This window comes from Nycticebus coucang, chromosome 2 (genome assembly GCF_027406575.1).
Source record: "Nycticebus coucang isolate mNycCou1 chromosome 2, mNycCou1.pri, whole genome shotgun sequence".
Taxonomy (NCBI): domain Eukaryota; kingdom Metazoa; phylum Chordata; class Mammalia; order Primates; family Lorisidae; genus Nycticebus; species Nycticebus coucang.
This window is the reverse complement of record NC_069781.1, coordinates 166,141,818-166,169,036: the sequence shown is the minus strand read 5'-3', so window position 1 is coordinate 166,169,036 and position 27,219 is coordinate 166,141,818. Positions and strand designations below refer to the sequence as shown.

At 49.4% G+C, this 27,219-nt stretch overlaps 2 protein-coding genes across 9 annotated transcripts; one reads left to right on the top strand and one right to left on the bottom strand.

The window, feature by feature from the left end:
* Positions 1-4,038: 4,038 nt before the first annotated feature.
* Positions 4,039-10,052, top strand: CENPT (centromere protein T). Of its 2 annotated transcripts, XM_053604367.1 has the most exons (13): positions 4,039-4,404; positions 5,540-5,630; positions 5,761-5,848; positions 5,961-6,057; positions 6,178-6,314; positions 6,458-6,494; positions 6,943-7,085; positions 7,747-7,908; positions 8,196-8,522; positions 8,757-8,850; positions 9,379-9,555; positions 9,640-9,744; positions 9,826-10,052. In XM_053604367.1, the coding sequence occupies exons 1-13, from the start codon at positions 4,295-4,297 to the stop codon at positions 9,947-9,949; spliced, it is 1,692 nt and encodes a 563-aa protein (XP_053460342.1). In that variant the 5' UTR covers positions 4,039-4,294; the 3' UTR covers positions 9,950-10,052. The 2 variants fall into 2 exon arrangements, with proteins under 2 accessions (XP_053460342.1, XP_053460352.1); XM_053604377.1 differs by having other exon boundaries at positions 8,757-8,840; positions 9,379-10,052.
* Positions 10,053-10,054: 2 nt separating this feature from the next.
* Positions 10,055-27,218, bottom strand: TSNAXIP1 (translin associated factor X interacting protein 1). Of its 7 annotated transcripts, none has more exons than XM_053604324.1 (16): positions 26,930-27,218; positions 22,262-22,361; positions 15,865-15,968; positions 15,591-15,714; positions 14,370-14,463; positions 13,538-13,734; positions 12,997-13,132; positions 12,315-12,484; positions 12,074-12,233; positions 11,867-11,997; positions 11,584-11,709; positions 11,291-11,443; positions 11,062-11,171; positions 10,861-10,987; positions 10,658-10,764; positions 10,055-10,468 (listed from the first exon to the last, which is right to left on the bottom strand). In XM_053604324.1, the coding sequence occupies exons 1-16, from the start codon at positions 26,974-26,976 to the stop codon at positions 10,228-10,230; spliced, it is 2,127 nt and encodes a 708-aa protein (XP_053460299.1). In that variant the 5' UTR covers positions 26,977-27,218; the 3' UTR covers positions 10,055-10,227. The 7 variants fall into 7 exon arrangements, with proteins under 7 accessions (XP_053460299.1, XP_053460290.1, XP_053460309.1 ...); XM_053604315.1 differs by having other exon boundaries at positions 10,056-10,468; positions 15,591-15,717; XM_053604334.1 differs by lacking the exons at positions 13,538-13,734; positions 14,370-14,463 and having other exon boundaries at positions 10,061-10,468; positions 15,591-15,717.
* Between the last annotated feature and the right edge of the window lies 1 nt (position 27,219).

Here is a 27,219-nt window from a genome sequence, read left to right as displayed (position 1 = left end):
AAATCTGTGCAGTAAAGATGAAATTCAGCAAAAGATCATTGCGTCTGTTATTATGTATGTTCATTTTCATACAGTCACTGACTGCTATGGTCAAACCCTACCTGTCTCAAGACTCACCCTGCTCAAGCAATGGTGAGGAGTCAAATTGATGTACGTTTTGGAACATTGAAGATTATGCTCCATAAAACTCTACCTACCTTCCAGTAAAGAAAATCACCTCTAATCTACAATTTGTCTTCTATACTCAAAACATATCTGGATTACATGGCTTTCCCCATTGCCCTGCCCACCCTCTATCATGTCACCTCAAGAGAAAGGTCAGATCTTCATCGTGTGTCCCCTCCAATCTCGCCTCTCCTCCAATCTGTTACTCACGTGGCTGCCAAAGCAAATCTGATTATGCCATGTCTGATTATGTCTGTTTAAATCCTTCCAGTGGTTTTCTATTCCATTTAGAATAATATCCAAACTCTTTTCCAGAGCCTGTGAGACCCCATATAGTCTGGCCCTTGGCAATATCTCTCTTCCCTGGGAGGAAATAAAAAAAAAAAAAGAAAGAAAGATAGTAGAGGCTCGGTGCCTGTAGCTCAAGCACCTAGGTGCAAGCCAGATACACGGCAGCTGGCAGGTTCAAATCCAGCCCAGGCCGGCCAAACAACAATGACAACTATAACCAAAAAATAGCTGGGTGTTGTGGTGGGTGCCTGTAGTCCCACCTCTTGGGAGGCTGAGGCACGAGGATCACTTAAGCCCAGAGATTGAGGTAGCTGTAAGCTGTGACACCAGGGCACCCTACCCAGGGTGACAGCTTGAGACTCTGTCTCAAAAAAAAAAAAAAGTAGAATAACATCCAAACTCTTTCCCAGAGCCTGTGAGACCCCATATAGTCTGGCCCTTGGCAATTTCTCTCACTTCTTTCTCTCTCACTTCACCCCAGTGATTTAAAATAAAACAAAACAAATAATAAAGGCTAGGCGTAATAGCATTGCATTCTGGGAGGCTGAGGCAGGTGGATTGCTTGAACTTTGAGACCAGCCTGAGCAAAATCTGGACCCCATCTCTAAACAAGTAGCTGGGCATTGTGGTGGGCACCTGTAGTCCCAGCTACTTGGGAGGCTAAGGCTAGAGGATTGCTTGAGCCCAAGAGTTTGAGGTTGCTGTGAGCTATGACACTATGCACTGAGGGTGATAAAGTGAGACTCTGTCTCCAAAAATAAATAAATCAACAAGTAGTAAATATTAAGTTTAATTATGTGAACACAGAATATTACTATGCAGAGCCTGAAGTTCATGTTTCAAACTGTTTTGAACATTTTTTTTTTTTTGAGACAGTTTCACTATGTTGCCTTCCATAGAGTGCTATGGCATCACAGCTCACAGCAACCTCAAACTCTTGGGCTTAAGCAATTCTCTTGCCTCAGCCTCCCAAGTAGCTAGGACTACAGGCACTTGCCACAACACCTGCCTATTTTTTTTTTTTTTTTTTTGGTTGTAGTTGTCATCATTGTGTGGCAAGCTTGGGCTGGGTTCAAACCTCCGGTGTATGTGACTGGTACCCTAGCTGCTGAGCTACAGGCACCAAGCCTGAACAATTTTTTTTTTCTTTTGAGACAGAGTCTCAAGCTGTTGAGACTTGATAGAGTGCCATGGCATCAAGCGAACCTCTTGCCTCAGTTTTTCTTTCTTTGTTTTTGTTTTTTTTCCCCAGTGGTAAGATGGGACTTTTTTTTTTGTGTGTGTGTGTAGAGACAGAGTCTCACTCTATGGCCCTCGGTAGAGTGCCGTGGCCTCACACAGCTCACAGCAACCTCCAACTCCTGGGCTTAAGTGATTCTCTTGCTTCAGCCTCCCGAGTAGCTGGGACTACAGGCGCCCACCACAACGCCCAGCTTAAGATAGGACTTTTATTAGAAGTTAGAAAGGGATACAGAAGAAGTAAAAAGCACCAGAACTTCTGGAAAGGGGAAAGAACTGAAGAACCCCCCAGGAGTCTCCACGTGGGCTCTTTTATCTAGGGGTCTTAAGTCTAGAGGATCAGTTTTTGTTTTTAGTAGAGATGGGGTCTCTTGCTCAGGCTGGTCTCTAACTCCTGAGCTCAAGAAATCCACCCACCTTGACCTCCCAGAGTGTTAGGATTACAGGTGTGAGCCACTACGCCCAGCCTTGTTTTGAACAATTTATGTGTTTTCTCCTTATCATTCAGTTTCAAGGTTTTACTAATAAATAAATAATTTATTTTTTATTTTTTTGTAGAGACAGAGTCTCACTTTATGGCCCTCGGTAGAGTGCCGTGGCTTCACACAGCTCACAGCAACCTCCAACTCCTGGGCTTAAGCAATTCTCTTGCCTCAGCCTCCCGAGTAGCTGGGACTACAGGCGCCCGCCACAACGCCCGGCTATTTTTTGGTTGCAGTTTGGCTGGGGCCGGGTTTGAACCTGCCACCCTCGGTATATGGGGCCGGCGCCTTACCGACTGAGCCACAGGCGCCGCCCATAAATAAATAATTTAAAACTTCATTTATGTGTTTGTTAGTGACCATGGAAATGTGTCTGCAAAGGATTAGCAAATTAGATCAGATTCAAATGGCAAGGAATGTTGCTCTGCTTTTACTCTATGGTTCTCTTATTTTGAAAGCAAGAATCTAATTTTTTCTTTCCTCCATTTTTAACACAATCCATGCCTGTCTCAAGTGTCTGATACCTTACACCTGGTCTAGGAACAGATTCTGTGGAAAAGAACTCTATAGGAGAGGGTGGTGCCTGTGGCTCAGTGGGTAGGGTGCCGGCCCCGTATAGTGAGGATGGCAGGTTCAAACCTGGCCCCGGCCAAACTGCAACAAAAAAATAGCCGGGCGTTGTGGCAGGTGCCTGTAGTCCCAGCTACTTGGAAGGCTGAGGCAAGAGAATCACCTAAGCCCAGGAGTTGGAGGTTGCTGTGAACTGTGATGCCCATAGCACTCTACTGAGGGTGACATAGTGAGACTCTGTCTCAAAAAAAAAAAAAAATTGTTTTTCAAGAAAGGTAGGGAATAGCTAGGTCAGATGGCTTATGATTGTAATCCCAACACTTTGGGAGACCTAGGCAGGAGGATTGTTTGAGGCAGGGAGTTTAAACCAGCCTGAGCAACACAACGTAGCAAGACTTCTGTCTCTACAAAAAAATTTTAAAAATTAGCTGGGAGTGGTAAGGATGGGACTATAGTCCCAACCTCTTTGGAGGCTAAGGCAAGAAGCTTATTTGAGGCCAGGAGTTCTAGGTTGCAGTGAGCTATGATTGCACCACTGAACTTCAGCCAGGCCCACAAATTGAGACTTAGACTCTAAAAAAAGAAAAGAAAAAGAACAAGAAAGGAGGGAGACTGTCAACTAACAAAAACTATGGAAAGCACTAACATAATATGGTGAACATCTCCAGTATTAACAGAACTTTTGGAATTCATCTTAAAATTACACTTGTTTGAAGATCATATCATCTGTGCTGGATAGCAGCCTACTAGCCTTCGTGCCTCAACCTGGTCTCTTTTGATAAATACAGATCCTACAATCTTTGCAAATCCAAATCTGACCAGGTCACATATAGGATAACATTCTTTGTCCTGGCCCAAGTGTCTGTCTTCCTCTTCAGAGAAGGAGATGTGGGGCGGCGCCTCTGGCTCAGTGAGTAGGGCGCTGGCCCCATATGCCGAGGGTGGCGGGTTCAAACCCAGCCCCGGCCAAACTGCAACAAAAAAATAGCCAGGCGTTGTGGCGGGCGCCTGTAGTCCCAGCTGCTCGGGAGGCTGAGGCAAGAGAATCGCGTAACCCCAAGAGTTAGAGGTTGCTGTGAGCTGTGTGACGCCACAGCACTCTACCCGAGGGCGGTACAGTGAGACTCTGTCTCTACAAAAAAAAAAAAAAAAAAAAAAAAAAAGAGAAGGAGATGTGAATGAAAGACGTTCTAGTAATAACGACTATTTATAGATGCCCTGGCTTACTATGCATCAGATTTTGAATTAAACATTAACTCCTCGAAACATTACAAGACCTTTATTAGGTAAATATCATCCTGAATTTACAGACGTGAAAACCAAGACTTGGACTGGTTGCATAGGTTTGCCCAGCCTTACCTCGGCTAAAGTTGCCTCCAAGCAACCAGTTTGCAAGCACCCCGGTGCACGCCACGAGTCCTGGTAGGCCAAAAACTACAATTCCCGTGGTGCTGTGCGGCACCATCGCGGGAGTTTTCTTAAACGCGGCGGCGGGAATAAGGCCCCTGCAGCAGGCTGGGCGGTTAACAGGGCCGGCCAGAGGACAGATGGCGTCCCGCAGCCGTAATCGAGAACCTACGCCGCGTACGCTGCTGCGGCGCGTGCTGGATACCGCAGATCCGCGCACCCCGCGGCGACCCCGGAGTGCTCGAGCTGGGTATGTGAGGGCCCTGCCCGAGTACGTGGGCAGTAAGAGGGAACAGGGAGTGGGATTTGGATGGGATCCAGCGCCAAGCCTATCTAAGGAAGGAAACTGAGTCTCGAGAGGAGGAAAGCCCCGGGTTCTGAGAACTGGCTCCCCTGCCTTAGCCTGGCTGTTTGTGCTCTGCTCCCCCAGGGCTCCAGGCAGCCAGGCCTTGGGGCCACAAGGTCTTCAGCGGTGGGCCTCTGGACGTGAAGGACAGGCGCTCAAAACCTGATCCTCTGCTCTGTAGGCTGTTTCCCCAAATCAGCCTAGGTTGTGTCCAAGTGGTCAGCACCAACCCTGCACATTCATTCGTAAGGTCTCTGTAGCTAGCGTCCAGCTGGGAAGCAGCTAGCTAGCATAGCCTGGGCGGAAGTTGGGAGGCAGGAACTGGAAAGTTGCTTTGCCGGGTAGTGGGGAATTTAGTCAGACTTAGTGGGAATATGGGTTGGGTGAGGGCTGTGGTGAGCTCACGTGCAGTAGATGCAGAAGTTGGCATCTGCCAGACTGGGACAGCGTGGTTCCAGTTTATAGGGAATGGACATCCAGTCAGCACAGGTTTAAAAAATTACTGGTGTTGAGGTGGGATCTGTGTCCTGGGGATGTTTATGTGGCCTGGAATCTGAGAGGGATTGGACTGGAGAGACTAGGGCTGGCCCTAAGGTTGCTGTCAGACCCTGATAGGTACTTAAAAGGTTTAAAAACACTTAAATATCTTTGTTGGATTGTTATTTTACTGTCTGGAATGGATGCTTTTGCAATTGCTCTTTTCTTTGTGCCTAATCCCTACTTATCCCTTATGATTCTGTTCACGTCACCTGTGTGAAGCCTTTCTTGGCCCTTCCTTCTGGGTGGTTCAATCATATTCCCTCTCTCTTCCCTTAACCCCAGGGCTCATTTTTATCCACTCCTCCTCCCCCCCCCCCAATTGATGTAGGGCTGGGAACCGGGGCTATGGGAGGGCCAAGTGGTTTCTGGGTCCCTGGCTCTGATGGAAAAGGGCTTCAGATCAATCCCCGGAGCAGGCATCTGATGAAGGCATGTCTTTGCATCCTCTACCCGACCACACACACACACACAATTCTCAAAACTGCTGGCTTTTACACAGTGCCCAGAGATCCCTGCTTGAAACTCCTTCCTCCAGGAGGCTGAGCAGCCAAACAAAGACCACTGCCAGAAGGCGTTCCTATGGAGCCAAGGTAAGTGACTAGCATGACAGGGCCTTGGCTGCCCTCAGGGGACTCTGTGGTCTAGCTCTGCTCTGGAGTCCACCTTGAGGAAATCTCATAGAAAATGAACAGATTGGTTACTAGATGCTTTTGCCCATAGTCTGTTGGCAGATTGCCCCATGCTCCAACCAGTGAGCACCTGGAGGAGCAGACACCTCGGACTCTGCTGAATAACATCCTACTAACTGGTAAGTGATTGCTGGCCTTCCAGCCAGAGTCAGGTGACAGTCCTACACAAGTCATACACTCATTCAGGGCAGCCTATTCCTGAGCCTCACTGTCTCCTTCGTGTTTCTATAGCCCCAGAATCTTCCATCCTGATGCCAGAGTCAGTGGCAAAGCCAGTGCCAGAGGCACAAGTTACCCAGCCTTCCAGACGGAAAAGCAGTCAGGGCAGGTATGCAGTGAACCCCACCCTTGGACTGGACGGATGGGAATTCTGGTCAAGGAGCTTCTTAGGGACTCTCAAAAGCCAGAATTGGATCTTCCTGGTCTAAGATAAGTTTCATCCTTATAGCTTGGAATTGCACCTTCCTGAGCCTGAGCCCCTCTTGCCCCTGCCTCAAGGTTTGCTGGCCCCTGGTAAGAGGAAGCAGAGGCTGAGACTATCCGTATTTCAGCAGGGAGTGGACCAGGGGCTACCTCTCTCCCAAGGTGAGGCTCTGGACACCTCCTGTTGCTACCTTCTCCCTCCTGTCTTCTGGAGTGCTTGAGGAGGCTTGAGAGAGGGCTGTCAAATGCCTGAATAACTGCCCATGGTTGTTTCTTTTTACATTTTTCTTGCCGGTCACTGATAGAGCCTCGTGGGAATCCTGATGCCTCATCCCTTGCCAGGTGCTGATGCCTGTTCTGGGGATTGGTAAAGAAAAAGCTTTGGCACTCTGAGAGGCCAAGGCAGGTGGATTGCCTGAGCCAGAGCAAGACTTCATCTCTAAAACTAGCTGGGCATTGTGGCAGGCACCTGTAGTCCCAGCTACCCAGGAGGCTGAGTCAAGGGAATTGCTTGAGCCCAAAAGTTTGAGGTTGCTGTGATCAATGATGCCATGGCACTCTACCAAGGGTGACAAAGTGAAACTCTGTCTCAAAAAAAGAAAGAAAAGGCTTGGGGAGGGAGGTGCTGACTGTGATGGAATATGGCCATACTGCTCCCTCCCAGCTTTAGCCTCACAACATGTTGGCTATGTTCTAAGACATGACAACCCCAGGGCTGATGGGGGAAATCATACAGGAAAACTGAGCTTCAGGTACCTAACTTTCCTTTGTGCCTCCCCTTTCTCACCAGCTCCCTCAACCTGACCTTTGCCACACCTCTCCAGCCACAGTCAGTGCAGAGGCCTGGTTTGGCTCGCAGACCTCCCAATCACCGAACTGTAGATGTGGTTGCCTTTTTGCAGGATCTGCGTGACACTAACTTGGCTCCTCCAAGTAAGGTTGAGGTTTGGGGAAAGCTCTTCCCATATGACAGATGGGAGGTGCTGCTGAGTCAGAGTTGCCACTCTCTTGGTGGGGTCAAGAACAGTGAGTGAGCCTGGTCAGTAGGTCTGTAAGGAATTTCTGCTTTCTTTCTACAAGGTGCCTTTGCCTTGGTGGGGCCCAATCTTAGCTCCTTAGTATTTCCCAAAACCCCATATCCTTGAGGAGCTGTAGAGCTGAAGGTAGGAAAGGAGTATGATGTGATGGTTGAAGCTTATTGGAGGTTGAAAGGGACCAGGTTTCAGGGTCAGCTGGCCAATTAGAGAGCTGGGAACCTGATTGCAGAAAACAAGTTCATCAGGGTAATCGAAGCATTCTGGACAGGAGAGTGAGAAGTAGAGAGTGGCATGAGTGAGTGGCTGGGGGTGGGCACAGCTGTGGAGGCCTGGGAATATCAGGCTAAGGAACAGGAAGGTAAGCAAGGAGAGCTGTGGAAGAGCAGTAAGGCTTACAGGGTTAGGTCTTCTCCCTGAAAGCTATTCAGGGCAGACCCATGGGGCCCACTGTCCATGTCCTAATAATTCTGGGTAGCAACAGAGTGGAATACACTGAGTGCCAGCTGGCCCTTGATCTTTAGGTGACAGCCTCAGAAGCCCTGTTATTCTACCAACAGACATTGTGTTGGAGGACACCCAGCCCTTCTCTCAGCTTTTGGCTGGCTGCTCCCCCAGTATGCGTGGCTCCCTGCCTCTCCCCTCTCATATGGGGGCTGAAGATGCTGAACAGGTTGCCAGTCCCAGGACATGGAGCAGTGGGTCTGGGCTGCAGAACAACAGTGAGTATGTGGAGCAGATGGCCTGGAGCTTGGCTTAGGTGAGACTTCGCAGTGGTGGTTTTCCTTCCTCAAGTCCACATGTGTGTCCCTAGAGCCTCCTGGCTATGGGTCCCTCATCCATCTGAGAGCAGAGTCCGTGATAGGCCAGGAGACTCCGAATTCATGTCCTGGTGCTGCCTCTGGCTTTGTCACCGCAGTGGGCAGGGCTGGGTTTGCCAGTCTGTCTTTACCTTTCCTGGGGTGTGGCCTGCTGCTTCTACAGACACTATTTGCTTTCCTTTGTGCAGGCCCTGAGAAATCAGCTCAGTTTCCAGCAAAAAAGGCAGAGGAGGTCAGTGCCCTTGCTCTGGGCTTCCCGAACACCAGCAATATTATCTCTGGAGATGGAGTAGAGCCCTTAAAGGATGGAGTTGTAGAGGCGGCAGAGAAAAGGATAGAAGAAGAAGGCTTGAGAATGAGTGAAGTGAAGGAAACAACAGGATCACAAGGACCTTTCAGGGCAGAACAGCCTGAAGGACATACAGAGGTGATAGAAGCAGAGGGATTCCAGGAGGTTGTTGAGGCTGAGAAGCCAGAAGAATCTAAAGGGGATGAGGACACCTCTGGTAGGACAGGTAAGAGACAGTGCAGGCATTGGGGGTGACTGGCAACAACCGTTTTCAGGCTGTGGCACATAGAAAGGGCTTGTCTGGGTTGTTTCTGGGCACTGGTGGTGTTAGGGGGCCAGTGAGACCTGGTTGGCTAGAGCTAGCAGGGGCCCTTGAAAAACAGGATAAGGAGACTGGACCTACAGGACTGGGTGAGATTGTCATCTCTGAACTGCCTATGACCCTGCCCTTCTTCTGCAGCATGTCCAGAGTTGGCCTCCAACACCCCACTGTTTCTACAGACCAAGCAACTTCATCAGTTTCTTGAACTAGCCCCCTCACCAGGTGCTGCACTGTAAGATCCCACAACTCTATTCCTCATAGGGCTCTGGGGAAGGAGGCAGGTACTGAGGCTGGCATTAGGTACCCCATGTATACAGAGCTTCCCCCTCCCCACAAGTATATAGATGATTACCCAGCACAGCAATCTGAACTGGGCTGAGGAGGGCTCACTGAGAGCACATCTGTCAGTCTGGTGCCTGCCTCCAGGTGCTCAGAGGAGTCTGGGCAAGAATGAAGTGCCTTGGTCAGTATGTGGTCAGAGAAGCCTTCCTGGAGGAAAATAGAATCAGGACAGGCAAAAATAGACTGAAAGGAGAGAATATCCACTCTTCTACTCTGAGGCCTGGGGTCATGGGCCTAAGCAAGGACCAGCATATATGATGACATTAGACTAGGACATTGGGTTGTCTATGGAGGAACAGGGCTCTAGGGAAATTCCAGGCCTTTATGTGGCCCCCGATCTCACTGCATCTTATCAGTACATGTCTGGAGCCTTAAAACAGTAAGTAGTTCAGCTGCCTCTGTCCACTCCTGCCCCCAGCTTACCTTCAGAGCCCCTGGAGCCTCAGTTTGCCAGGCATCCCCCTAGGCCCCGAACCACTGGCCCCAGGCCCCGTCAAGATCCCTATAAGACTGGACTGAGCCACTACATGAAACTCTTCAGCTTCTATGCTAAGATGCCCATGGAGAAGAAGGCTCTTGAGATGGTAGAGAAGTGGTGAGTCCTGGACACCTGGGGTGGGGAGAAGAGCCCCATAGGTCATGAACAGACTATTGAGTCTGCCTATCCCAACCTTGGCAGCCTAGATAAGTTTTTCCAGCATCTTTGTGATGATCTGGAGGTATTTGCTGCCCATGCTGGCCGCAGGACTGTAAAACCAGAGGACCTGGAACTGCTGATGCGACGGTGAGAGGGCAGGAGGGGGAGGTTCTAGGTGTGAGTGTGCTGGTGCCAATTTCATCTGTCCCTTTTCTTCCTCTGCTGCAGGCAGGGCCTGGTCACCGATCAAGTCTCACTGCACGTGCTTGTGGAGCGGCATCTACCCCTGGAGTACAGGCAGCTGCTCATCCCTTGTGCATTCAGTGGCAACTCTGTCTTCCCTGCCCAGTAGTGGCCAGGCCTCAGCACTTGCCCTATCCCCACCTGAGGCCCCTTGGTGTTACTTACTCCTCTAGGTCTTTTCCTTACTCCCCAGCATCAATAAAGTATTACAACAGAATATTCTGCATTTTGGTGCATATCTTGGGGGCAGCCAGGTAAGACTTATTCTCCTCCCCCCAACTCCCCAGCAGTCTGGAGAATAGCATAGGTTCAGATAAACAATTTTATACTAAGATCAGGGAGGAGCAATATCAGTATACTGGAGCATTGAGGTTGCCCCCAGTGATCCTAGCTTACAGGCTCTTGCTCTCTTGGTCCCATGCGCCTTATGTCAACCATCTGAAGCCGGTCCAGTATCAACTGGAGCCGTACCACAATGGTCTCTTCCTTCTCGTCACCCTCCTCTGGCAGTTCTGACTCAGGGAGCTGGAAGGCCTGGCTGATATAAGTATTCATAGTCTGCTTGTCCAGGCTGGGGTCGTTGCTCATTAAGGCCCCACGCAGCTTGGATAGGGTCACCAAATCATAGCTGTGCCACAAGAGAGACAGGCCGGATTTTTCTTCCATGTACCTCACACTCCCAGGTGCCCTCCCTTCTGCCAGGCTTGAGCAGTAGCATGCTCAGTGCACAGGGGCTTGAGGTATCACCCTTTGCAATGATTAGGGGTGACTGGTGACTCACTGGATGAGTTGGCCTGAGGGGCCCAAGGTCACTCACATTTCCATGCCCAGCTCCTGCTTTATCTCCTGTAAGTACTCATCCTTCTCCTCTAGGTACTGTTCCCACACCTTTTGCACAAACGGCTCATGACGGCCTTCCTCATCCTGGGAAGGGCCCCAAGTCAGAGTTAGAGCGCATTGGCTAGGGTCCAGACAAGGCTAGCATAGGGGTTAGGCAAGTTCCTGGACCGACCCACCAACCTCCATAAACAATGAGCGGTAGTTAAGCACGTCTGCATTGGTGCCATCGGGATGCCAGCCCCCTGCCTCCATCAGCTCCTGAATTTTCTCTTCTTTCTTGAGGGGGAAGGTATTCTTGAGGACTGTGCTGTGGGAAGACATGAGAGCCAACAGGGGCCTGCTGAGGAGACAGGCATTCAAGGTCCTGGACTGGCCTCTCACCTGAATTGCTCCATGGTTATTATCCCCTCATTTTGACTGTCAACATTTGTCATCTCCTTCAGCAGCTGGGCTACTGTCTCCATCTGCTTGACAGTCATACTCTCATTTATCTACAGGGAGAAATGCATTCACTAACTTGCTTCCTGGAGTGATGGGGGCAGATCTGGGCTATGCTGGCCCCTCTCTGTCTCCTGAAGGGGAACAAGTAGGAGGCCAGGCCCAAGCTCACCTTTCCCATTAAGACTGCATAGAAGTGACTCATGACCTCGTTGGAGCGGAAGAGTTTGATATTTTCAAAAATGGTGTATGCCCAGGCTATGGCATCACTGGTCCCAAAGCGACGCTCCAGAAAATTAAAGAAGAAATCTTGAAACTTCTCTTTCTGTAGGATGGGAATGCTTGGTCAGCCTGCCCCAGAGTATGTTGGCCTGCTTCCCTCCTCCCTGGAATGTTGAGGGGGGCCCTTGAAGTACTCTGGGATCTGAAAGCCACACCAGGCCAACATGGCTTGTAAGATCTGACCTCCTCCTCTGCAACACGTTCCTTCCAGGCATCTTTGAGGAGCTCTATCACATGCTTCCTGGTTGGCTTCTTGTTCTCCACAGGACCATCAAACCGAAGGAAAGTGGGGACAGATTCCCCATAGCCCTAGAAGGGAGGGCGTTAGCTCATCTCTGGGCCCATCTTCTGTCCCACCCCCAAGCAGGGAAGAGCCCCACATGGTTCCCCCTGAAGCTGTAGTCTAGCAGCAAGGCATGGGTATCCTGACTCTGGTTCTAAGCCTCCCTCCTGGGGACTCCCCTACCAGACCAGAAAAGAAGTCTTTCTCCCGTAGCAGTCCCTCGCCAATCTCCTCTAGGAGCACATCCACCAACTGGTCACTGTTCTTGCCCTCAGCCAACAGTTGCCAGCGCTCTGGGCCCCCGGCCACCACTTCTGCATGTGGGGAGAGGGAGCTGGAGGCCAGACCATGTGCTTCAGCAGGCCTTGGGGCCACAATGGTCATCCTTACCTTCGCACTTAGTCCAATCAGGCCGTGGGGTGGAGGTGCGCTGGATCTCCTGCAGCTCAGCAAAGTACTGGTCGCGTTCCTTCAGTGTGTTCATGTGCAACTGCAGCAGCAGCTCATGCTCCTTGCGGACCTCCTCATAGTCAGCTCTCAGGCTGTCCAGCTGAGGACAAGGTGATTGGTCCTAGCTGCCCACCTGCATGACCCTGCTCTACTCACCCTAGCCCTATCTGCCCACTAGCACCTGCTCCTGAAGATCCCTATTGGTCTTCTCCTGCATTTCAAAGTCCCTCCTGGGTACCACATCTCCAAAGTTGGCCTTCATGGTGTTGAGTTCCATCTGTGTGCGGGTCAGGTCTTGCCGAGTCATCTTCAGAGCCAATGTTAACTTCACGGGGTCCTCCCCCCAGACACCTGCCAGGGTCCCACAAGCCCACATCACCCTGGCTCTAGGGTCTAGAACCCAGGGCTGGGTTGGGTATCCCTCAGGATGCCTGACATCCTCTGCCCTCCCTGCTTGGGATTCCCTGGGTCTGCTTAAGCCTATGGTTTCAGGCTTAAGAAAAGCCCAGGATGGGCGGCGCCTGTGGCTCAAGGAGTAGGGCGCCAGTCCCATATGCCGGAGGTGGCGGGTTCAAACCCAGCCCCGGCCAAAAACCAAAAAAAAGAAGAAAAGCCCAGGACATGGGGTACCAGGCCTGTCCAGCCCACAGGTAGTCTAGGCTGCCTTAGCTGCTAACAATGTTCTTGCAATTCTCAGTCCAACTCAGAAGATCTGCAGCCCCAGGTAGTGGAAGGGACATTTCCCACCATGAGTGGGCATCCAATGAGCAGGTATTAGGAATGTTGAATGAATGAAAGTGACTAGTGAGAGCAAACTTGTGTCCAGCACCTCTGAGGAGGAGAGAACACTGTCTTGGACTTACCTGGGGACTGGGCTAATGACATATCCTCCCGCTGGTACCGCAACTCATTCAGGTCTGCAATGAGGATCTTGCGGGCATCTCGCTCACTGAGGTAGTGCAGGTACTCTTCAGCCAAGTTCTTCCTCAGTTTCCTCACCTGTTGGGAAGGTGGCCTTGTGGTCAGGGGCTGCCTCTGGACTCCTGTATGTAGCTAGTCACCACAAGGCATGGGATGGATGCTGGGTAGCCCATCAGGGCCTGAGAACAGGAAAGGTGGAGGAAGAAGATCAGCCATCCCTGAGAATCCAGTAAGGTGCCAACAATTACTCCTGCAGGGAAAGTGCTGGCACTTGGGCCATATAGAACCAAGGATGAGCCAAGCAGGAGGGCATGGGGTGGAGGAAGCAGGGGATCAAGGAGGGGAGGGTGGCTCAGTGTGTCATTCCAGGCAGACGGTGTAGTAGCCTGGGGGTCACTTCAGTGTCCAAGACCTCAAGGTCACCCCTGTGGTGGGGGGTGGCAGGAATTCAGGGACTTAAGTCACCACACCACTTCCATTCACCTCGCTCTGCAATGAGATCTTCTCCTCATTCTTTTTGTCAATGAGTTTTAGCAACTTCATCTTTTCTTTCTTGAGCATGGAGATCTCGTGTTTCTCCTCAGCCCTCATGGCCAGGATCCGCTCATTGCAATCCTCATTCACAGTAATAAGTTTGGCCTTTAGGGGTTCCAGAGCCCTAATCTTCTCCCTTTGGTGGGCTAAGCAGAGATAGCTAGGAGAGCCATGGGGAACAAACAGCCAGGAAAACAGACCCTAGGGTCAATGGGTGACTGGCTACATCATGTGCAAATTCCAGGCATCTATGCATGCCTCATTCAAAGCCATGGGCCCTGCTTTAGGCCTTCCTGCACTTGCTTTTTTTTTTTGCAGTTTTTGGCCAGGGCCAGGCTTGAACCCTCCATGCCCGGTATATGGGGCTGGTGCCCTACTCCTTGAGCCACAGGCGCTGCCCTGCACTTGCTTTTAAATAAGGGACAGAGTTGAGATGAAGACTGGGGCCTCCCCTACAGCTTTTAGTCCTGCAATTGTACATCTCTGCACCTCCTAAGTCTGGTGGGAAAACTGCTAACTTCCCAGAGGTATTCACTCTCTCATGGGGTTCACACTATTTCCTATAGACACTGCCCCACCATGCTGCTCAAGGATGGAAGTTGTCATGTGTCTTGCGGTGCCCTATCTCAGAACAGTGTGTGCAAAAAAGGCTGAGCAGGGCTTGGTGACTTCGAGGCCCAGTTGGTAGATGGCCCAGCCCTGCTTTGGAGCCCCAGAAAGTCAGAATAAGATCCTCTCTGTCCCTTCCAGGATGGGCCTAAGAGGGGAGCTACATCCTTACCTAACATCAACTCGTATGCGTTCTTGATGGAGGAAAGTAATGGCTTGTACGTTTTGAAGTCCTCTATGAAAAACTCAAAGATCTCTCTGTAAGGCTGGCAAAAAAGTAAAACTGGTCACCTCCTGGCCTATAGCCACTTTTTTTCAGCATGATGGTTTTTTCAGGTCACCTATATTCAAGTAAATACCTCGGGCACCACCTGGGTCCCTCACAGTGCCATAGAGCCACAGGGCAGTGCTCTGGAGGCCTCGCCTGGTGCTATCTTTGAAGCCTGTTCCCATACCTTTTGCACAAAGGGCTCCAGAGGCAAGACCACCAGAGGCAAGACCTCCTACTCTGCCCACCACCCTCCCTGTGTCTCCAGGTAGCCAGCCAGCCTCTTGCCTTCCAATGCATCAGTTGGCCACTCACTTGCATTCTCCCCCCGTCTTAAAGCCCTGTGGAAGCAGGAGGAGATGGAAAGTTCTAGCCTTGCATTCTGACCTCCAAGTACAGGGGGTATGGTCTCCTGCCCCCTTGAACCCAGAGGAAGTTTTGGAGGCAGCATCGTTTACTAGAAAATGTACAGGCCCCAAAATTAGCCCTGAATTTGAATCCCCACCACGTGCCTTCTCCAAGCTTCTGCTTCCTTGTTCGTGAGGTACCTTCTACTCAGGAGATTGTATATGAGGTCCCAGCCCAGGGCCTGGCACATAGCCAGCACTAAGTAAATGTCTTAGTCAGTGACTAAGTCAGAAGTTAGGGATTCCTTGCCATCACCCCTATTTGAGATGATTTGGTGATATGCTCCTTTGGTTTTGCCAGAATCTGGGCTGCATCTAGACCTCTCTCTCTTCATGTGCCAGGCTAATTCCTTAAGTTTGGGGTGGCAGGTGGACACTATATGACCCCTGCTGGCCCAACTGCTAGGATGTAGGTTCCATCCACTGACATTCAATGACCCAACCTGGATGCTGGGGATGCAGAACTGGAGGTAAGTGGGCACAGTATTCAGTCCACCTGACTCAGATGAGGAACTCAAGCCTTAGGAGTTTGGGTTCCACACTATGGCCATGCCTGCACATAGGCTTTTTTATTGGATATGATTCTCTTTGGAGAGGGAGACCCAGAGAGTTGGGAAGGGCCAGTCTCCCCTGAAGGTTTCAGGTACACAGTCCTGGTAGATGAAGTTTCTTCCCCTCCTCCCCTCTTCCCTTTCCATGTTTATTCTAGGGCTCTGACCTGTAGCCTCAGCTCCTGCGCAGAATCTTTGCCCAGTTCCACCAGGAGGAGCTCCTTGCGTAGGTAGTTTTCCAGCTGCTCTAGGTACCTGGGCTTGGCAATGCCAATGGACTGCTGGCGCCAGCTACTGCAGGGGATGGTGGGCTGATATGTGATAAACATCCCACAGGGCCCTTGTACCCTCTGTCTGGGGTAGCATACTCCTCTGCCCTGTCTCCTGGCTCAGTCCCTGGTCTGTACCAGCCAGTCCACCAATAGGCTGACCCTGGGTTACCTTGATCGTTTCCAGTGGTCATCTGAACAGGGTTTTCGATTTTGCAAAATGGTCTGGCCACTGGTGTATGTGGGCCATGGGGACAGTTGCCCACACATGGAGACCTGAAAGGGTTTGAAGGGAGGAACAGGTAGGTTGCAATGGCAAGATTGCTCCCCTTCCTAATGTTCCTCTCTATCCCTCCTTTCTCACTCCTGATGTATTTTACAAACATCTTTTTTTTTTTAAATTTGAGATAGAGTCTCACTGTGTCACCTTCATAGGGTGCCATGGCATCACAGCTCACAGCAACCTCCAACTCTTGGGCTCAAGAGATTCTCTTGCCTCAGCCTCCAAGTTGCTGGGACTACAGGCACCTGCCAAAACACCTGGCTATTTTTAGAGATGAGGTCTCCCAATGGCTTAAGCTGGTCTCGAACCTGTGAGCTCAGGCAATCCATCTGCCTCAGCCTCTCATAGTGCTAGGATTACAGGTGTGAGCCATTGCATCTGGCCCAAGACTCTGGGTTCTGAGTTACAGGGCTTAAGTCCCAAATTTCCCTTAGTAGCTATACAACCACAGGCTTAACTTCTCTGAGCCTCAGTCTCTGCATCTGTAAAATGGGGGTATGGTAATCCCCATCACAATGCATTGATGTGAGGATGCAATGAGAAGCATACTGTGTGCTATACACAGACTCAGCCCTGAGTAAAGATGAGCTATTTTCTTCTGTAGGTTATATCAGTGAACATTAAATACTTGAGCTATGAAAACAGATATGAGTACTGGTAGGGACCAGGCCCTTGCCCCCACAGTACAATCTAGCAAAAGAGACACAGAGGGCACGCCCAACCTCAAGTTTGAACTGATGGACAGACTAAAGAGATAAAGCAGGGAGAACAGGGGACTCTGGGAGGAAACTGAGCTGCACCCCGGAAGGAGGAGGAGGTAGGTGAGGGTGCTCTGGCAATGAATCTCATTTTGAACCTTTTTTTTTTGGGACAGTCTTCACCCCATGGCCTGGATAGACTGTCGTGATGTCATAGCTCATGGGAACATGAGACTCTTGAGCTCAAGTAATCCTTTTTTTTTTTAGAGACAGTGTCTCACTCTTTTGCCCTTGGTAGAGTGCCATGGCATCACAGCTCACAGTAATCTCCAGCTCTTGGGCTTAGGCGATTCTCTTGCCTCAGCCTCACAAGTAGCTGGGACTACAGCTGCCCACCACAACACCTGGCTACTTTTTGTTGCAGTTTGGCTTGGCCAGGACGGGGTTTGAACTCACTACCTTCAGTGTATGGGGCCAGCGCCCTACTCACTGAGCCACAGGCGCCGCCCCTCTATTTTTTTTCTTTTTTTGTAGAGACAGAGTCTCACTTTCTGGCCCTCGGTAGAGTGCCGTGGCCTCACACAGTTCACAGCAACCTCCAACTCCTGGGCTTACGCGATTCTCTTGCCTCAGCCTCACAAGTAGTTGGGACTACAGGCACCCGAGTAGCTGGGACTACAGGCACCCGCCACAACGCCCGGCTATTTTTTGGTTGCAGTTTGGCCGGGGCCGGGTTTGAACCTGCCACCCTCAGTATATTGGGCCGGCGCCTTACCGACTGAGCCACAGGTGCCGCCCTTTTATTTCTTTATTTATTTTTCTTGTCACCCTTGGTAGAATGCCGTGGTGTCACAGCTCACAGCAACCTCAAACTCTTGGGCTTAAGTGATTCTCTTGCCTCAGACTCCCAAGTAGCTGGGACTACAGGCGCCCAGACAATGCCTGGTTATTTTTTGTTGCAGTTGTCATTGTTGTTTAGCTGGCCCAGGTGAGGTTCGAACCCACCAGCCTCAGTGTATGTGGCTGGTGCCGTAACTACTGTGCTACAGGCGCCAAGCCTAGTTTTTTTTTTGTAGAGACAGTCTCACTTTACCACCTTCAGTAGAGTGCCATGATGTCACAGGACTCAAAGCAACCTCTAGCTCTTGGGCTTCAGCGATTCTCCTGCCTCAGCCTCCCGAGCAGCTGGGACTACAGGCGCCCACCACAACGCCCGGCTATTTTTTGGTTGCAGTTCAGCCGGGGCTGGGTTTGAACCCGCCACCCTTGGTATATGGGGCCAGCGCCCTACTCACTGAGCCACAGGCGCCACCCAAGCCTAGTTTTTTTTTTATTTATAGTAGAGATGGGTCTTGCTTTTGTTCAGGCTGGTCTTGAACTCCTCAGTTCACGCCATCCATCTGCGTTGGCCTCCAGGATTGCAAATATGAGCCACTGTACCTTGCCTCATTTTGAACCCTGAACAGAGGGGTGTGGTTGGAAGTAGTAGTGTGTATGGGCGTGGTGTATTTTTTAATCTTTTCAAGAAATACCCATAGTATGAAGAGCTAAAGAAGCTGACTTTCAGAGTTTCAACCATTCGGTCATTCATTTGTTCATCAAATATTTCTGGGTTCATAATAACATCCTAGGACCTGCTGGGTTCTAGGAACGTTAGGGACATTGGAGATACACTGGGGGGGTGGGGTAACAAGTGAACTGATGATCACAAGTCAGCATGCAGTGACTGAAGCCAATGCAGATTATGGGAGGGTGGCAGGCCCTGACAGAGGGGCAGGCCATGAGAGGATGGTTGTCTTGGAGGAGGAGGTGATGATGTTAGTGATGTTCAGTAAAGCTCAAGGAAGCACATGGGAGGAACTGAGGCCGCTCTGGGAGACTGGGCTGTGGGAGGGAACACACACCTGGTTAGCACCAACATTTCAGGAACATAACAGTTCTAAAGAACTATAAACTGGCTGATGCCCAAAGGGAGCAGGCTGGCTCAGGCTGAAGCCTGGAATGAGGAGTCCAGGCAGCTAATGTTGAAGATAGATGGAGCAGCAGCTTTACATACAAGGTCGGTCTGCAAAGCCTTACTTATAACTGTTGAGAAATTAGGATACTCCTGTCTTGTGGTATATGCCAGTAGTCCCAGCTACTTGGGAGGCTAAGGCAGGAGAATCACTTGAGTCCAGGAGTTTGAAACCAGCCTGAGCAAAATAGGAAAGGAAAAGAAAAAGAAAACTCCTACATATCTAAAAGTAGAAGATTGTTATGTAGCCGTGAAACATGAAGAGGCTTAACATGAAATATACTAATGATTTAGTTCTAAAGTCAAAAGTTAGGGAATAAGCATATCAAGTAAAATTAAAGACCAGAAAAGATGGAGGAAATAATCCAAAAGCCTATCAGCAATGGTTATTCTCTAATGATAGGGTTATGGATGATTATTTTTATAGAATTATTCATTTTTCAAATTTTTTACATTAAGCATAAGTCAAATGTAAAAGAAAGCTGAAGGCTGGGTGTGGTGGCTCATGCCTGTAATCCTGTGGTGAGTGGATCGCCTGAGCTCAGGAGTTTGAGACCAGCCTGAGCAAGAGCAAGACCCCATCTCTAAAAATAGCCAGATGTTGTGGTGGGCATCTGGATTCTCAGCTACTTGAAAAGCTGAGGCAAGAGGATTGCTTGAGCCCAAGAGTTTGATGTTGCTGTGAGCTGTGAGCTGTGATGTCCCAGCACTGCACTCTACCCAGGGTGACAAAGTGAGATTCTGTCTCAAAGAAAAAAAAAAAAAAAGGGCGGCCCCTGTGGCTCAAGGAGTAGGGCGCCGGTCCCATATGCCGGAGGTAGCGGGTTCAAACCCAGCCCCGGCCAAAAAACCACAAAAAAAAAAAAAAAAAGACAAAAAAGAAACCGATTATTGAATTATTTAAAAGGTTCTATCTATGCCCTGAGCCCAGCCTTAAGATTATGCTGTGCTACAGAGGCAAGGCCTATGTCCTATGCCTCATATCCAGGTTCAAGGAGCCCTACCAGGCTAATGGAACTAGCTCCTGATAGTCTAGTATGGAAAATGTTACTTCTTCTTGGAGTCTTATATATATATATATATATATATATACTTTTTTTTTTTTTTTTTTTTTGGGACAGAGTCTCAAGCTGTCACCCTGGGTAGAGTGCCGCGGCATCACAGCTCACAGCAACCTCCAACTCCTGGGTTTAGACGATTCCTTTGTCTCAGCCTCCCAAGTAACTGGGACTACAGGCGCCCACCACAACACCCAGCACCTGGCTATTTTTTGTTTTTAGCAGGCCCAGGCTGGGTTCGAACCCATGGCCCTGGTACATTTGGCTGACCCTAACCACTGAGCTATGGGCACCGAGCCTAATACATTTTTTTAGATTGTGTAAAGTCCAGTCCTGGTGATCTGTCTGCTGTTTCTTCCAGAATACATCATGGCCATCCTACATTGGTTGCTGAGGCAAGTATAAGCAGAACCAGCAGCTGGGCTTCCGCTCCCAAGCGCTCCGTGTTCTCTGCTTCCCCCTGCAGGTGAAAATGGGAAGGAGGACGGCAGAGATCACTGCCCCCTAGTGGTTAAAAACGGCCTCGCCGCCGCCGAGCAAAACAAAGAGAGCGAAAGAGCCCAGCATACAGTCCACAGTGAACTGGAGTTAAACGTTTGCTCAGTTGTATTTTTTCCTCTGTGAGATTTGGACAATGGCTGTTTGCTGATTAATAACAATCCTGCTGGGTGCTGTGGCACATGCCTGTAGTCTCAGATGACTACAAGGCAGGAGAATCATAGGAGCCCCGGAGTTTGAGGTTCTGATTGCATGAACAGCCACTGTACTTCAGCTTGGACAATATTCAGACCATGTAACAAACACGCACACACACACTTCTATGATCATAGCAACAAAAGTTGAAAAGTTAATAAGACAACATTCATTTTTTTTTTTTTTGTGGAGACAGAGTCTCACTTTGTTGCCCTGGTAGAGTGCCATGGCATCGCACAGCTGACAGCAACCTCCAACTCCTGGGCTTAGGCAATTCTCTTGCCTCAGCCTCCTGAGCAGCTGGGACTACAGGCATCCGCCACGAAGCCCGGCTATTTTATTTTTTGTTGCAGTTTGGCTGGGGCTGGGTTTGAACCTGCCACCTTCTGTATATGGGGCCCGCGCCCTACTCACTGAGCCACAGGAACCACCCAACATTCATTCACTTTAATAAAAACTTTAAAGAAGGCTCCACCCATAGCACAGTGGTTACAGTGCTAGCCACATATACCAAGGGTGGGTTCGAACTTGGCCCCAGCCAGCTAAACAAGAATGACGACTGCAACAAAAAATAGCCGGGCGTTGTGTTGGGCGCCTGTAGTCCCAGCTACTTGGGAGGCTGAGGCAAGAGAATTGCTTAAACCCAAGAGTTTGAGGTTGCTGTGAGCTGTGACGCCATAGCACTCTATGGAGGGTGACATAGTGAAACTGTCTCAAAAAAAACCAAAACAAAACAAAACAAATTTTTTTTTTTTTTTTGAGACAGAGTCTCACTGTACTGCCCTTGGGTAGAGTGCCATGACGTCACACAGCTCACAGCAACCTCTAACTCCTGGGCTTAGGGGATTCTCTTGCCTCAGCCTCCCAAGCAGCTGGGACTACAGGTGCCCGCCACAATGCCTGGCTATTTTTTTGTTTCAGTTTGGCCGGGGCTGGGTTTGAACCTGCCACTCTCCGCATATGGAGCCGGCGCCCTACTCACTGAGCCACAGGCTCTGCCCAACAAAACAAATTTTAAAGAAGGCCAGGCACAGTGGCTCACACCTGTAATCCTAGCACTCTGGGAAGATGAGGTGGGAGGATCACTTGAGCTCAGGCGTTCCAGACCAGTCTGAGCATGAGCAAGACCACATCTCTAAAAATAGTTAGGCGTTGTGGCAGGCACCTGTGGTCCTGGCTACTGGGGAGGCTGAGGCAAAAGGATCATTTGAGCCCAGGAGTTTGAAGTTGCTGTGAGCTATGATGCTATGGCACTCTACCCAGGGCATCAGAGTGAGACTCTGTCTAAAATAAAACAAAACAAAACAAAACCATTTAAAGAACAGGAATGAAAGAGGGACCCAGAACCAACAACACTTCCTCCTGCCTTTACACATCTCCTCATAAGCATTTATGGAGCTTTCAATCTATGCTAGCCTCCCAACTACCCTACCAGACACCAGTGTCACAAAGACAAAAAGACAGTCACAGCCCTGAAGAACCTTGGCAGATCTGGAGTACCCATCCTAGCACCTAGCATTGTGCCCAGTTGAATAAAGAAATGAGGTCCACTCCAGAATGCTGAGCTGCAGGGGAGGGATGTCTGTAGGCAGAGGCTAAGTCTTTCTGCCTAGGGAGGTCTAGGAAGGCTTTTCAGCTGAGGAGCAGAGCACCCACCCTTCTCCCAAAGCCTGGTGGGCCTGATCTCTGTAAGCAAACTCCTCTGACTGAGAAGTCGTTGCTCCAGTGGGCATGTTTCAGGGAGGTGGTGCTTTTGGGTTGCAGACGGGGAGATAGTGCTTGGGGCCTGACATTGGGGCTCCAGAATGGCATTGGCCACTAACCACTGTTTTCCGTTTCTGAGAAAGCTTGCGTGTCTGGGTGTTCCTGGCTTCTGGGAGAGAGGAGTCATCTATGGTCACTCCCGAAGTCCGCATCTGTGAACTACACATAGAAAGAGAAGCTGATGGTAGATGACAGAATACAAAGTGAGGAGAGCCCCTACACCCTTCCCAGATCCACAATGCATAGGCCTTTTTTCCTCACAGAGGCAAGCTCTGGGTCTTCCCAACACTGCCTCCAGATGCCCAGAGATGCTGCCAGGCAAGCCCCTGGCCCTGAGCCCAAACCATTTTCTTTCTTTCTTTCTTTTTTTTTTTTTGTAGAGACAGAGTCTCACTGTACCGCCCTCGGGAAGAGTGCCATGGCGTCACACGGCTCACAGCAACCTCTAACTCTTGGGCTTACGCGATTCTCTTGCCTCAGCCTCCCGAGCAGCTGGGACTACAGGTGCCCGCCACAACGCCCAGCTATTTTTTGGTTGCAGTTTGGCCGGGGCTGGGTTTGAACCCGCCACCCTCGGCATATGGGGCCGGCGCCCTACTCACTGAGCCACAGGCGCCGTCCCTTTCTTTTTTTTTTTTTGACACAGTGTCTTACTATTTCGCCTTCAGTAGAGAGCTGTGGTGTCACAGCTCACAGCAACCTCAAACTCTTGGGCTTAAGCAATTATCTTGCCTCAGCCTCCCAAGTAGCTGGAACTACAGGTGCCCGCCACAATGCCTGGCTATTTTTTGTTGCAGTTGTCATTGTTGTTTATCTGGCCTGGGCTGGGTTTGAACCCTCCAGCCCTGGTGTATGTGACCGGCACGCTAACCACTGAGTTTACAGGTGCCAAGCCAAGCCTTAACCATTTTTCTACATTCCTAGAAAACTTTTCTTTTTTTTTTTTTTTTTGTGTTTTTTTTGGCCGGGGCTGGGTTTGAACCCGCCACCTCTGGCATATGGGACTGGCGCCCTACTCCGTGAGCCACAGGCACCGCCTTCTAGAAAACTTTTCATCGCCTGAGTCTGACCAATTTCCATAGCAGCAGGACACTCTCATCATGAACCCAGAGGACCCAATGGGCCTACACTTCACAGCATTCAGCTGTGGCCAGGAATGACAGTTTTATATACATGACTCTGGCACACTCTGGGGGTGTGATATCTAAGGCAGGTGCAATAGGACAAGAGGCATAGGGTCTGGGGTCCAGGAGTTGGGAAATAAAGTCTGGATCCTTCACTTACTGACTGATAGGGCCTGGGGCTGACATCTGGATTTCTAATAGGTCTGCCTCAGAGCAAGTCATTTAATCTCTCTCTCTCAACAAATGAATGGAGACAATTCTTTCTTTGCCTATCTGGACATAGTTATAATATTTTTCTTGTTTTTTTTTCTATAAATAGATTGCTACCTGTGAATCATGTTGTGACTTTAAATAAGAGTGAAAGAGATATGCAAAATACTGTGTGAACTGCAGTGAGCTGCATATGTTAATTATGATAGTAGAATGGGAGAAAAATGGATCTTGAGCAGATTTCTAACACTCAAGGCTCTTGGAGCAGTCATCCTTACTCTGGCTATGAAGGCATCTGGGGGTCAAAAGGGAGAGCTACTCTGGGCAGGCAGGTCTATGTAGAACCAAAGGAAGAAGTAATTGCAGCCACACATGGAGTAGGAGAGTGTGATTTATGTCGTCAGATAGACCCATGCGTTTTCCCTTTGCTAGCTCCTAGCCTTGGGCATGCAGCTTCACATTTCTGAATCTCAATTTCTTTGCCCATAAAAGTGGAACTAGGAATACCTGAACTCCAGGGAAGTTGACAGTATTAGCATGAATTCTATTGGAAAACTCTATCCTGTAGGGAAACCCTTTCCTACTGTGTGGAGCAGTGACATTCCAAACCTTAGTCTTCTGTTATCTCTCAACATTGGAAAAGTGTCAGCAAAACACATGGAATAAAAAGTCAGTGTGGAGAAGGAAGGATATTTGTTCATATAGGCATGAGTTTGAGACAGTCTTGGAAACCAACAAGATACAGGAGATCAATCTCATTTGCTTATTGGGTTAAGTCAATACCTTCCTAACAAAACCAATGAATTTTCCAGCTCATCTGCATGCAAAGGTATTTACAACTAACTGATCATGACTTGTTACAGATTCCTTTGTTCCTTCTCTACTCTCACTTGACCAGCCTTTAAAAAAAGCAATTTTCGGGTGGCGCCTGTGGCTCAGTGAGTAGGGCACCGGCCCCATATAACAAGGGTGGAGGGTTAAAACCCAGCCCCAGCCAAACTGCAACAAAAAAATACTTGGGTGTTGTGGCTAGCGCCTGTAGTCCCAGCTACTTGGGAGGCTGAGGCAAGAGAATCGCCTAAGCCCAAGAGCTGGAGGTTGCTGTGAGCTGTGATGTCATAGCACTCTACCGAGGGAGGCAAAGTGAGACTCTGTCTCTAAAAAAAAATAAAAATAAAAAAAGCAATTTTCCATACTCTGTTCTTAATCATGCTGGAACCCACAAAAAGGCAAGGTAAGAAAAATAACTGTGGGGAATTTTACAAATTCTGAGAAGTTGCCAAACAGAAAAATTCAGCGGGTAATAGATATTGTTAATGTTCAATGTCAAAGGAGACAATAGTAAAAAACAGACTCAAACAAAACACCTGCAATAGTCTATACATTTATCAAAAAATGCTTAGGATGTTTCTTTGGTATTATGTTAAATATTTTACACCAACCCTCAGAGGGGAATGAAAAATATTTATATTTCTAGCTCAAAGGCTGAGAAAACTGATGGCAGGCAGAGGTGTATCTGACGTTGATTGAACTCAAGCTGCTGAATTCCATGCACCAAACAGCTGAACCAGGAGTATGAGGTTAAAAGGAGAGAAACCAGTGGGGAGGTTAAACCTGCCTCAGGGAAATGCACAATTTGAGGTCCCTTGTAGAGGGTCATGGTAACATGTTCTACTGTCTGTTTTATCCATCATCCTTACCCTGCTCTAAGTGAGCCTGCCTCAATGTATATCACTAAATACTGGTGAATAAAGAATGTGGTGAATGAATGATTTGTACTGCGGTTGAGTTTCCTTCTTTTTTTTTGTAGAGACAGAGTCTCACTTTATGGCCCTCGGTAGAGTGCTGTGGCCTCACACAGCTCACAGCAATCTCCAACTCCTGGGCTTAAGCGATTCTCTTGCCTCAGCCTCCCGAATAGCTGGGACTACAGGCGCCCGCCACAACACCCGGCTATTTTTTGGTTGCAGTTTGGCGGGGGCCGGGTTTGAACCTGCCACCCTCGGTATATGGGGCCGGTGCCTTACTGACTGAGCCACAGGCGCCGCCTGAGTTTCCTTTTTAAAATGGCTGGAGAGGGCAGCGCCTGTGGCTCAAGGAGTAGGGTGCTGGCCCCATGTACTGGGGGTGGCGGGTTCAAGCCCGGCCCCGGCCAAAACTGCAAAAAAAGAAAGAAAAAAAATTAAAATGGCTGGAGATTGTCTTCCTAAGTCTGTTTCATATTTCTTTCACAGAGGACTGTTGTTTCCAAGGTTATTCCTGTGCTGGGTAACAATTTTCTTTTTCAAGTAGGCTGCCTGGTTCTTGTAGACTTATTGTATTTTAGCTCTGGATAAAATAATTAAATCGGCATTTCCTGTTCTAGGGGAATTTTGTAGGCTTTCCCTGTCAAGGCAGCAGACCTTGAAGGATTACAGTACAGGATTGGGAATGAGTAGAATGGGAGGTGGGGAAACTACACTCATCGAACACTTAGTGAATGCCTATTAAATATAAAAGCTATGGTAAGAGCTTCACATATACTGCCTAAATGTTTCCAACAATGTTTGTGAGGTGGGCCATATCATTCCCATGTTTGGAATGTATAATTTGAGGCCTGGAACTTTAAGGACCTTCTTTGAAGTCCCAAAGCGGAAAACGTATTCAAAATTTTTGTTTTAACCAATATTTGTGGCTTTCTTGGCCAACGAAACTTTTTTTTTTTTTTTGTAGTTTCTTTTTTCCTTTCCTTTTAGGCCAGGGCTGGGTTTGAACCCACCAGCTCCAGCATATAAGGCTGGCGCCCTACTCCTCTGAGCCACAGGCGCCACCCATTGGCCAATGAAACTTGTCATATTTTGCAGTACTCAGATGCCGCACATCTGAATACTGCTACCTGGAGGCTGAGGGATGTGTCTGGGTTGATAAGAGTCAGCCAGCAGCTTGATAAGAGTCTTTGTCATAAACCCAACCCGTAGGCGAAGACGTAGTTTATCCCTGTGGCTAAGAGCTTAAGTTCACGAGTGGGACACAGCTAGGTTCACACCTTAACTCTATCACCTACAAGCATATGTAAAACACACAATCTCTCCCAGCTTCTAAAGTATTTCTTCATTTGTAAAGCGGTAGTATTACTGCCTTATGGAATTGGAATTGTTGTGAAGGTTAAATTTGATACAAGTACACAACCTGTTACTACTAACAGTAAAGCGCGCCTGCCCTGTTAGCGCATAATGTCTTCACTGAGCTAAATCATCCCGGATTCCAAAAGTTTCTGCTTACTGATTCTGTGGTTCTGGAGCCCCAGACCAATGGACAGAGGCCAGCAGAAGGTGGAGAGGTCCAGATCGGGTGCCATCTCCCTCTCTGAAAGTACTCAAGCCCTCCTCTGCTCTCAGCCTGCCTAGTGCCTACCTGGGCGCAGTCGAGAAGCAGTAGTACCGCGGCTGCTGGGAAGCCATGACTCTCGGCCAGACGGGTAGCCAGCACCAGCCGCCTGGGAAGCTGTGGTAGTGTACAGACCGTCGCCATGGCGACCAGGCCCCAGCGGCCCCGCGGAGTCCAAAGAGAGGGCGGGGTCAGTGGTGCGCCACGCCCCTGCTCCGGCGCCCGCGGGCTGAGAGGAGGACCACCAGCAAAGGTGGACTGGGACCCGGTGTGGTGTATCCTGAAATTCAGTCGCTGTCGCGGATTTGATCCTAGCT

Coding starts and splice junctions, on each gene's coding strand:
- TSNAXIP1 (XM_053604315.1), bottom strand. CDS start 26,976: ATGGCTTCCCAGCAGCCGCGGTACTACTGCTTCTCGACTGCGCCCAG. Junction 14,464..15,590: donor CGCAGGAGCTGAGGCTACAG/GTCAGAGCCCTA, acceptor CTTTTTTGCCAG/CCTTACAGAGAGATCTTTGA. Junction 12,485..12,996: donor GTCATTAGCCCAGTCCCCAG/GTAAGTCCAAGA, acceptor GGACCCTGGCAG/GTGTCTGGGGGGAGGACCCC.
- CENPT (XM_053604367.1), top strand. CDS start 4,295: ATGGCGTCCCGCAGCCGTAATCGAGAACCTACGCCGCGTACGCTGCTG. Junction 4,405..5,539: donor CCCCGGAGTGCTCGAGCTGG/GTATGTGAGGGC, acceptor GCTTTTACACAG/TGCCCAGAGATCCCTGCTTG. Junction 6,495..6,942: donor GATGCCTCATCCCTTGCCAG/GTGCTGATGCCT, acceptor CTTTCTCACCAG/CTCCCTCAACCTGACCTTTG.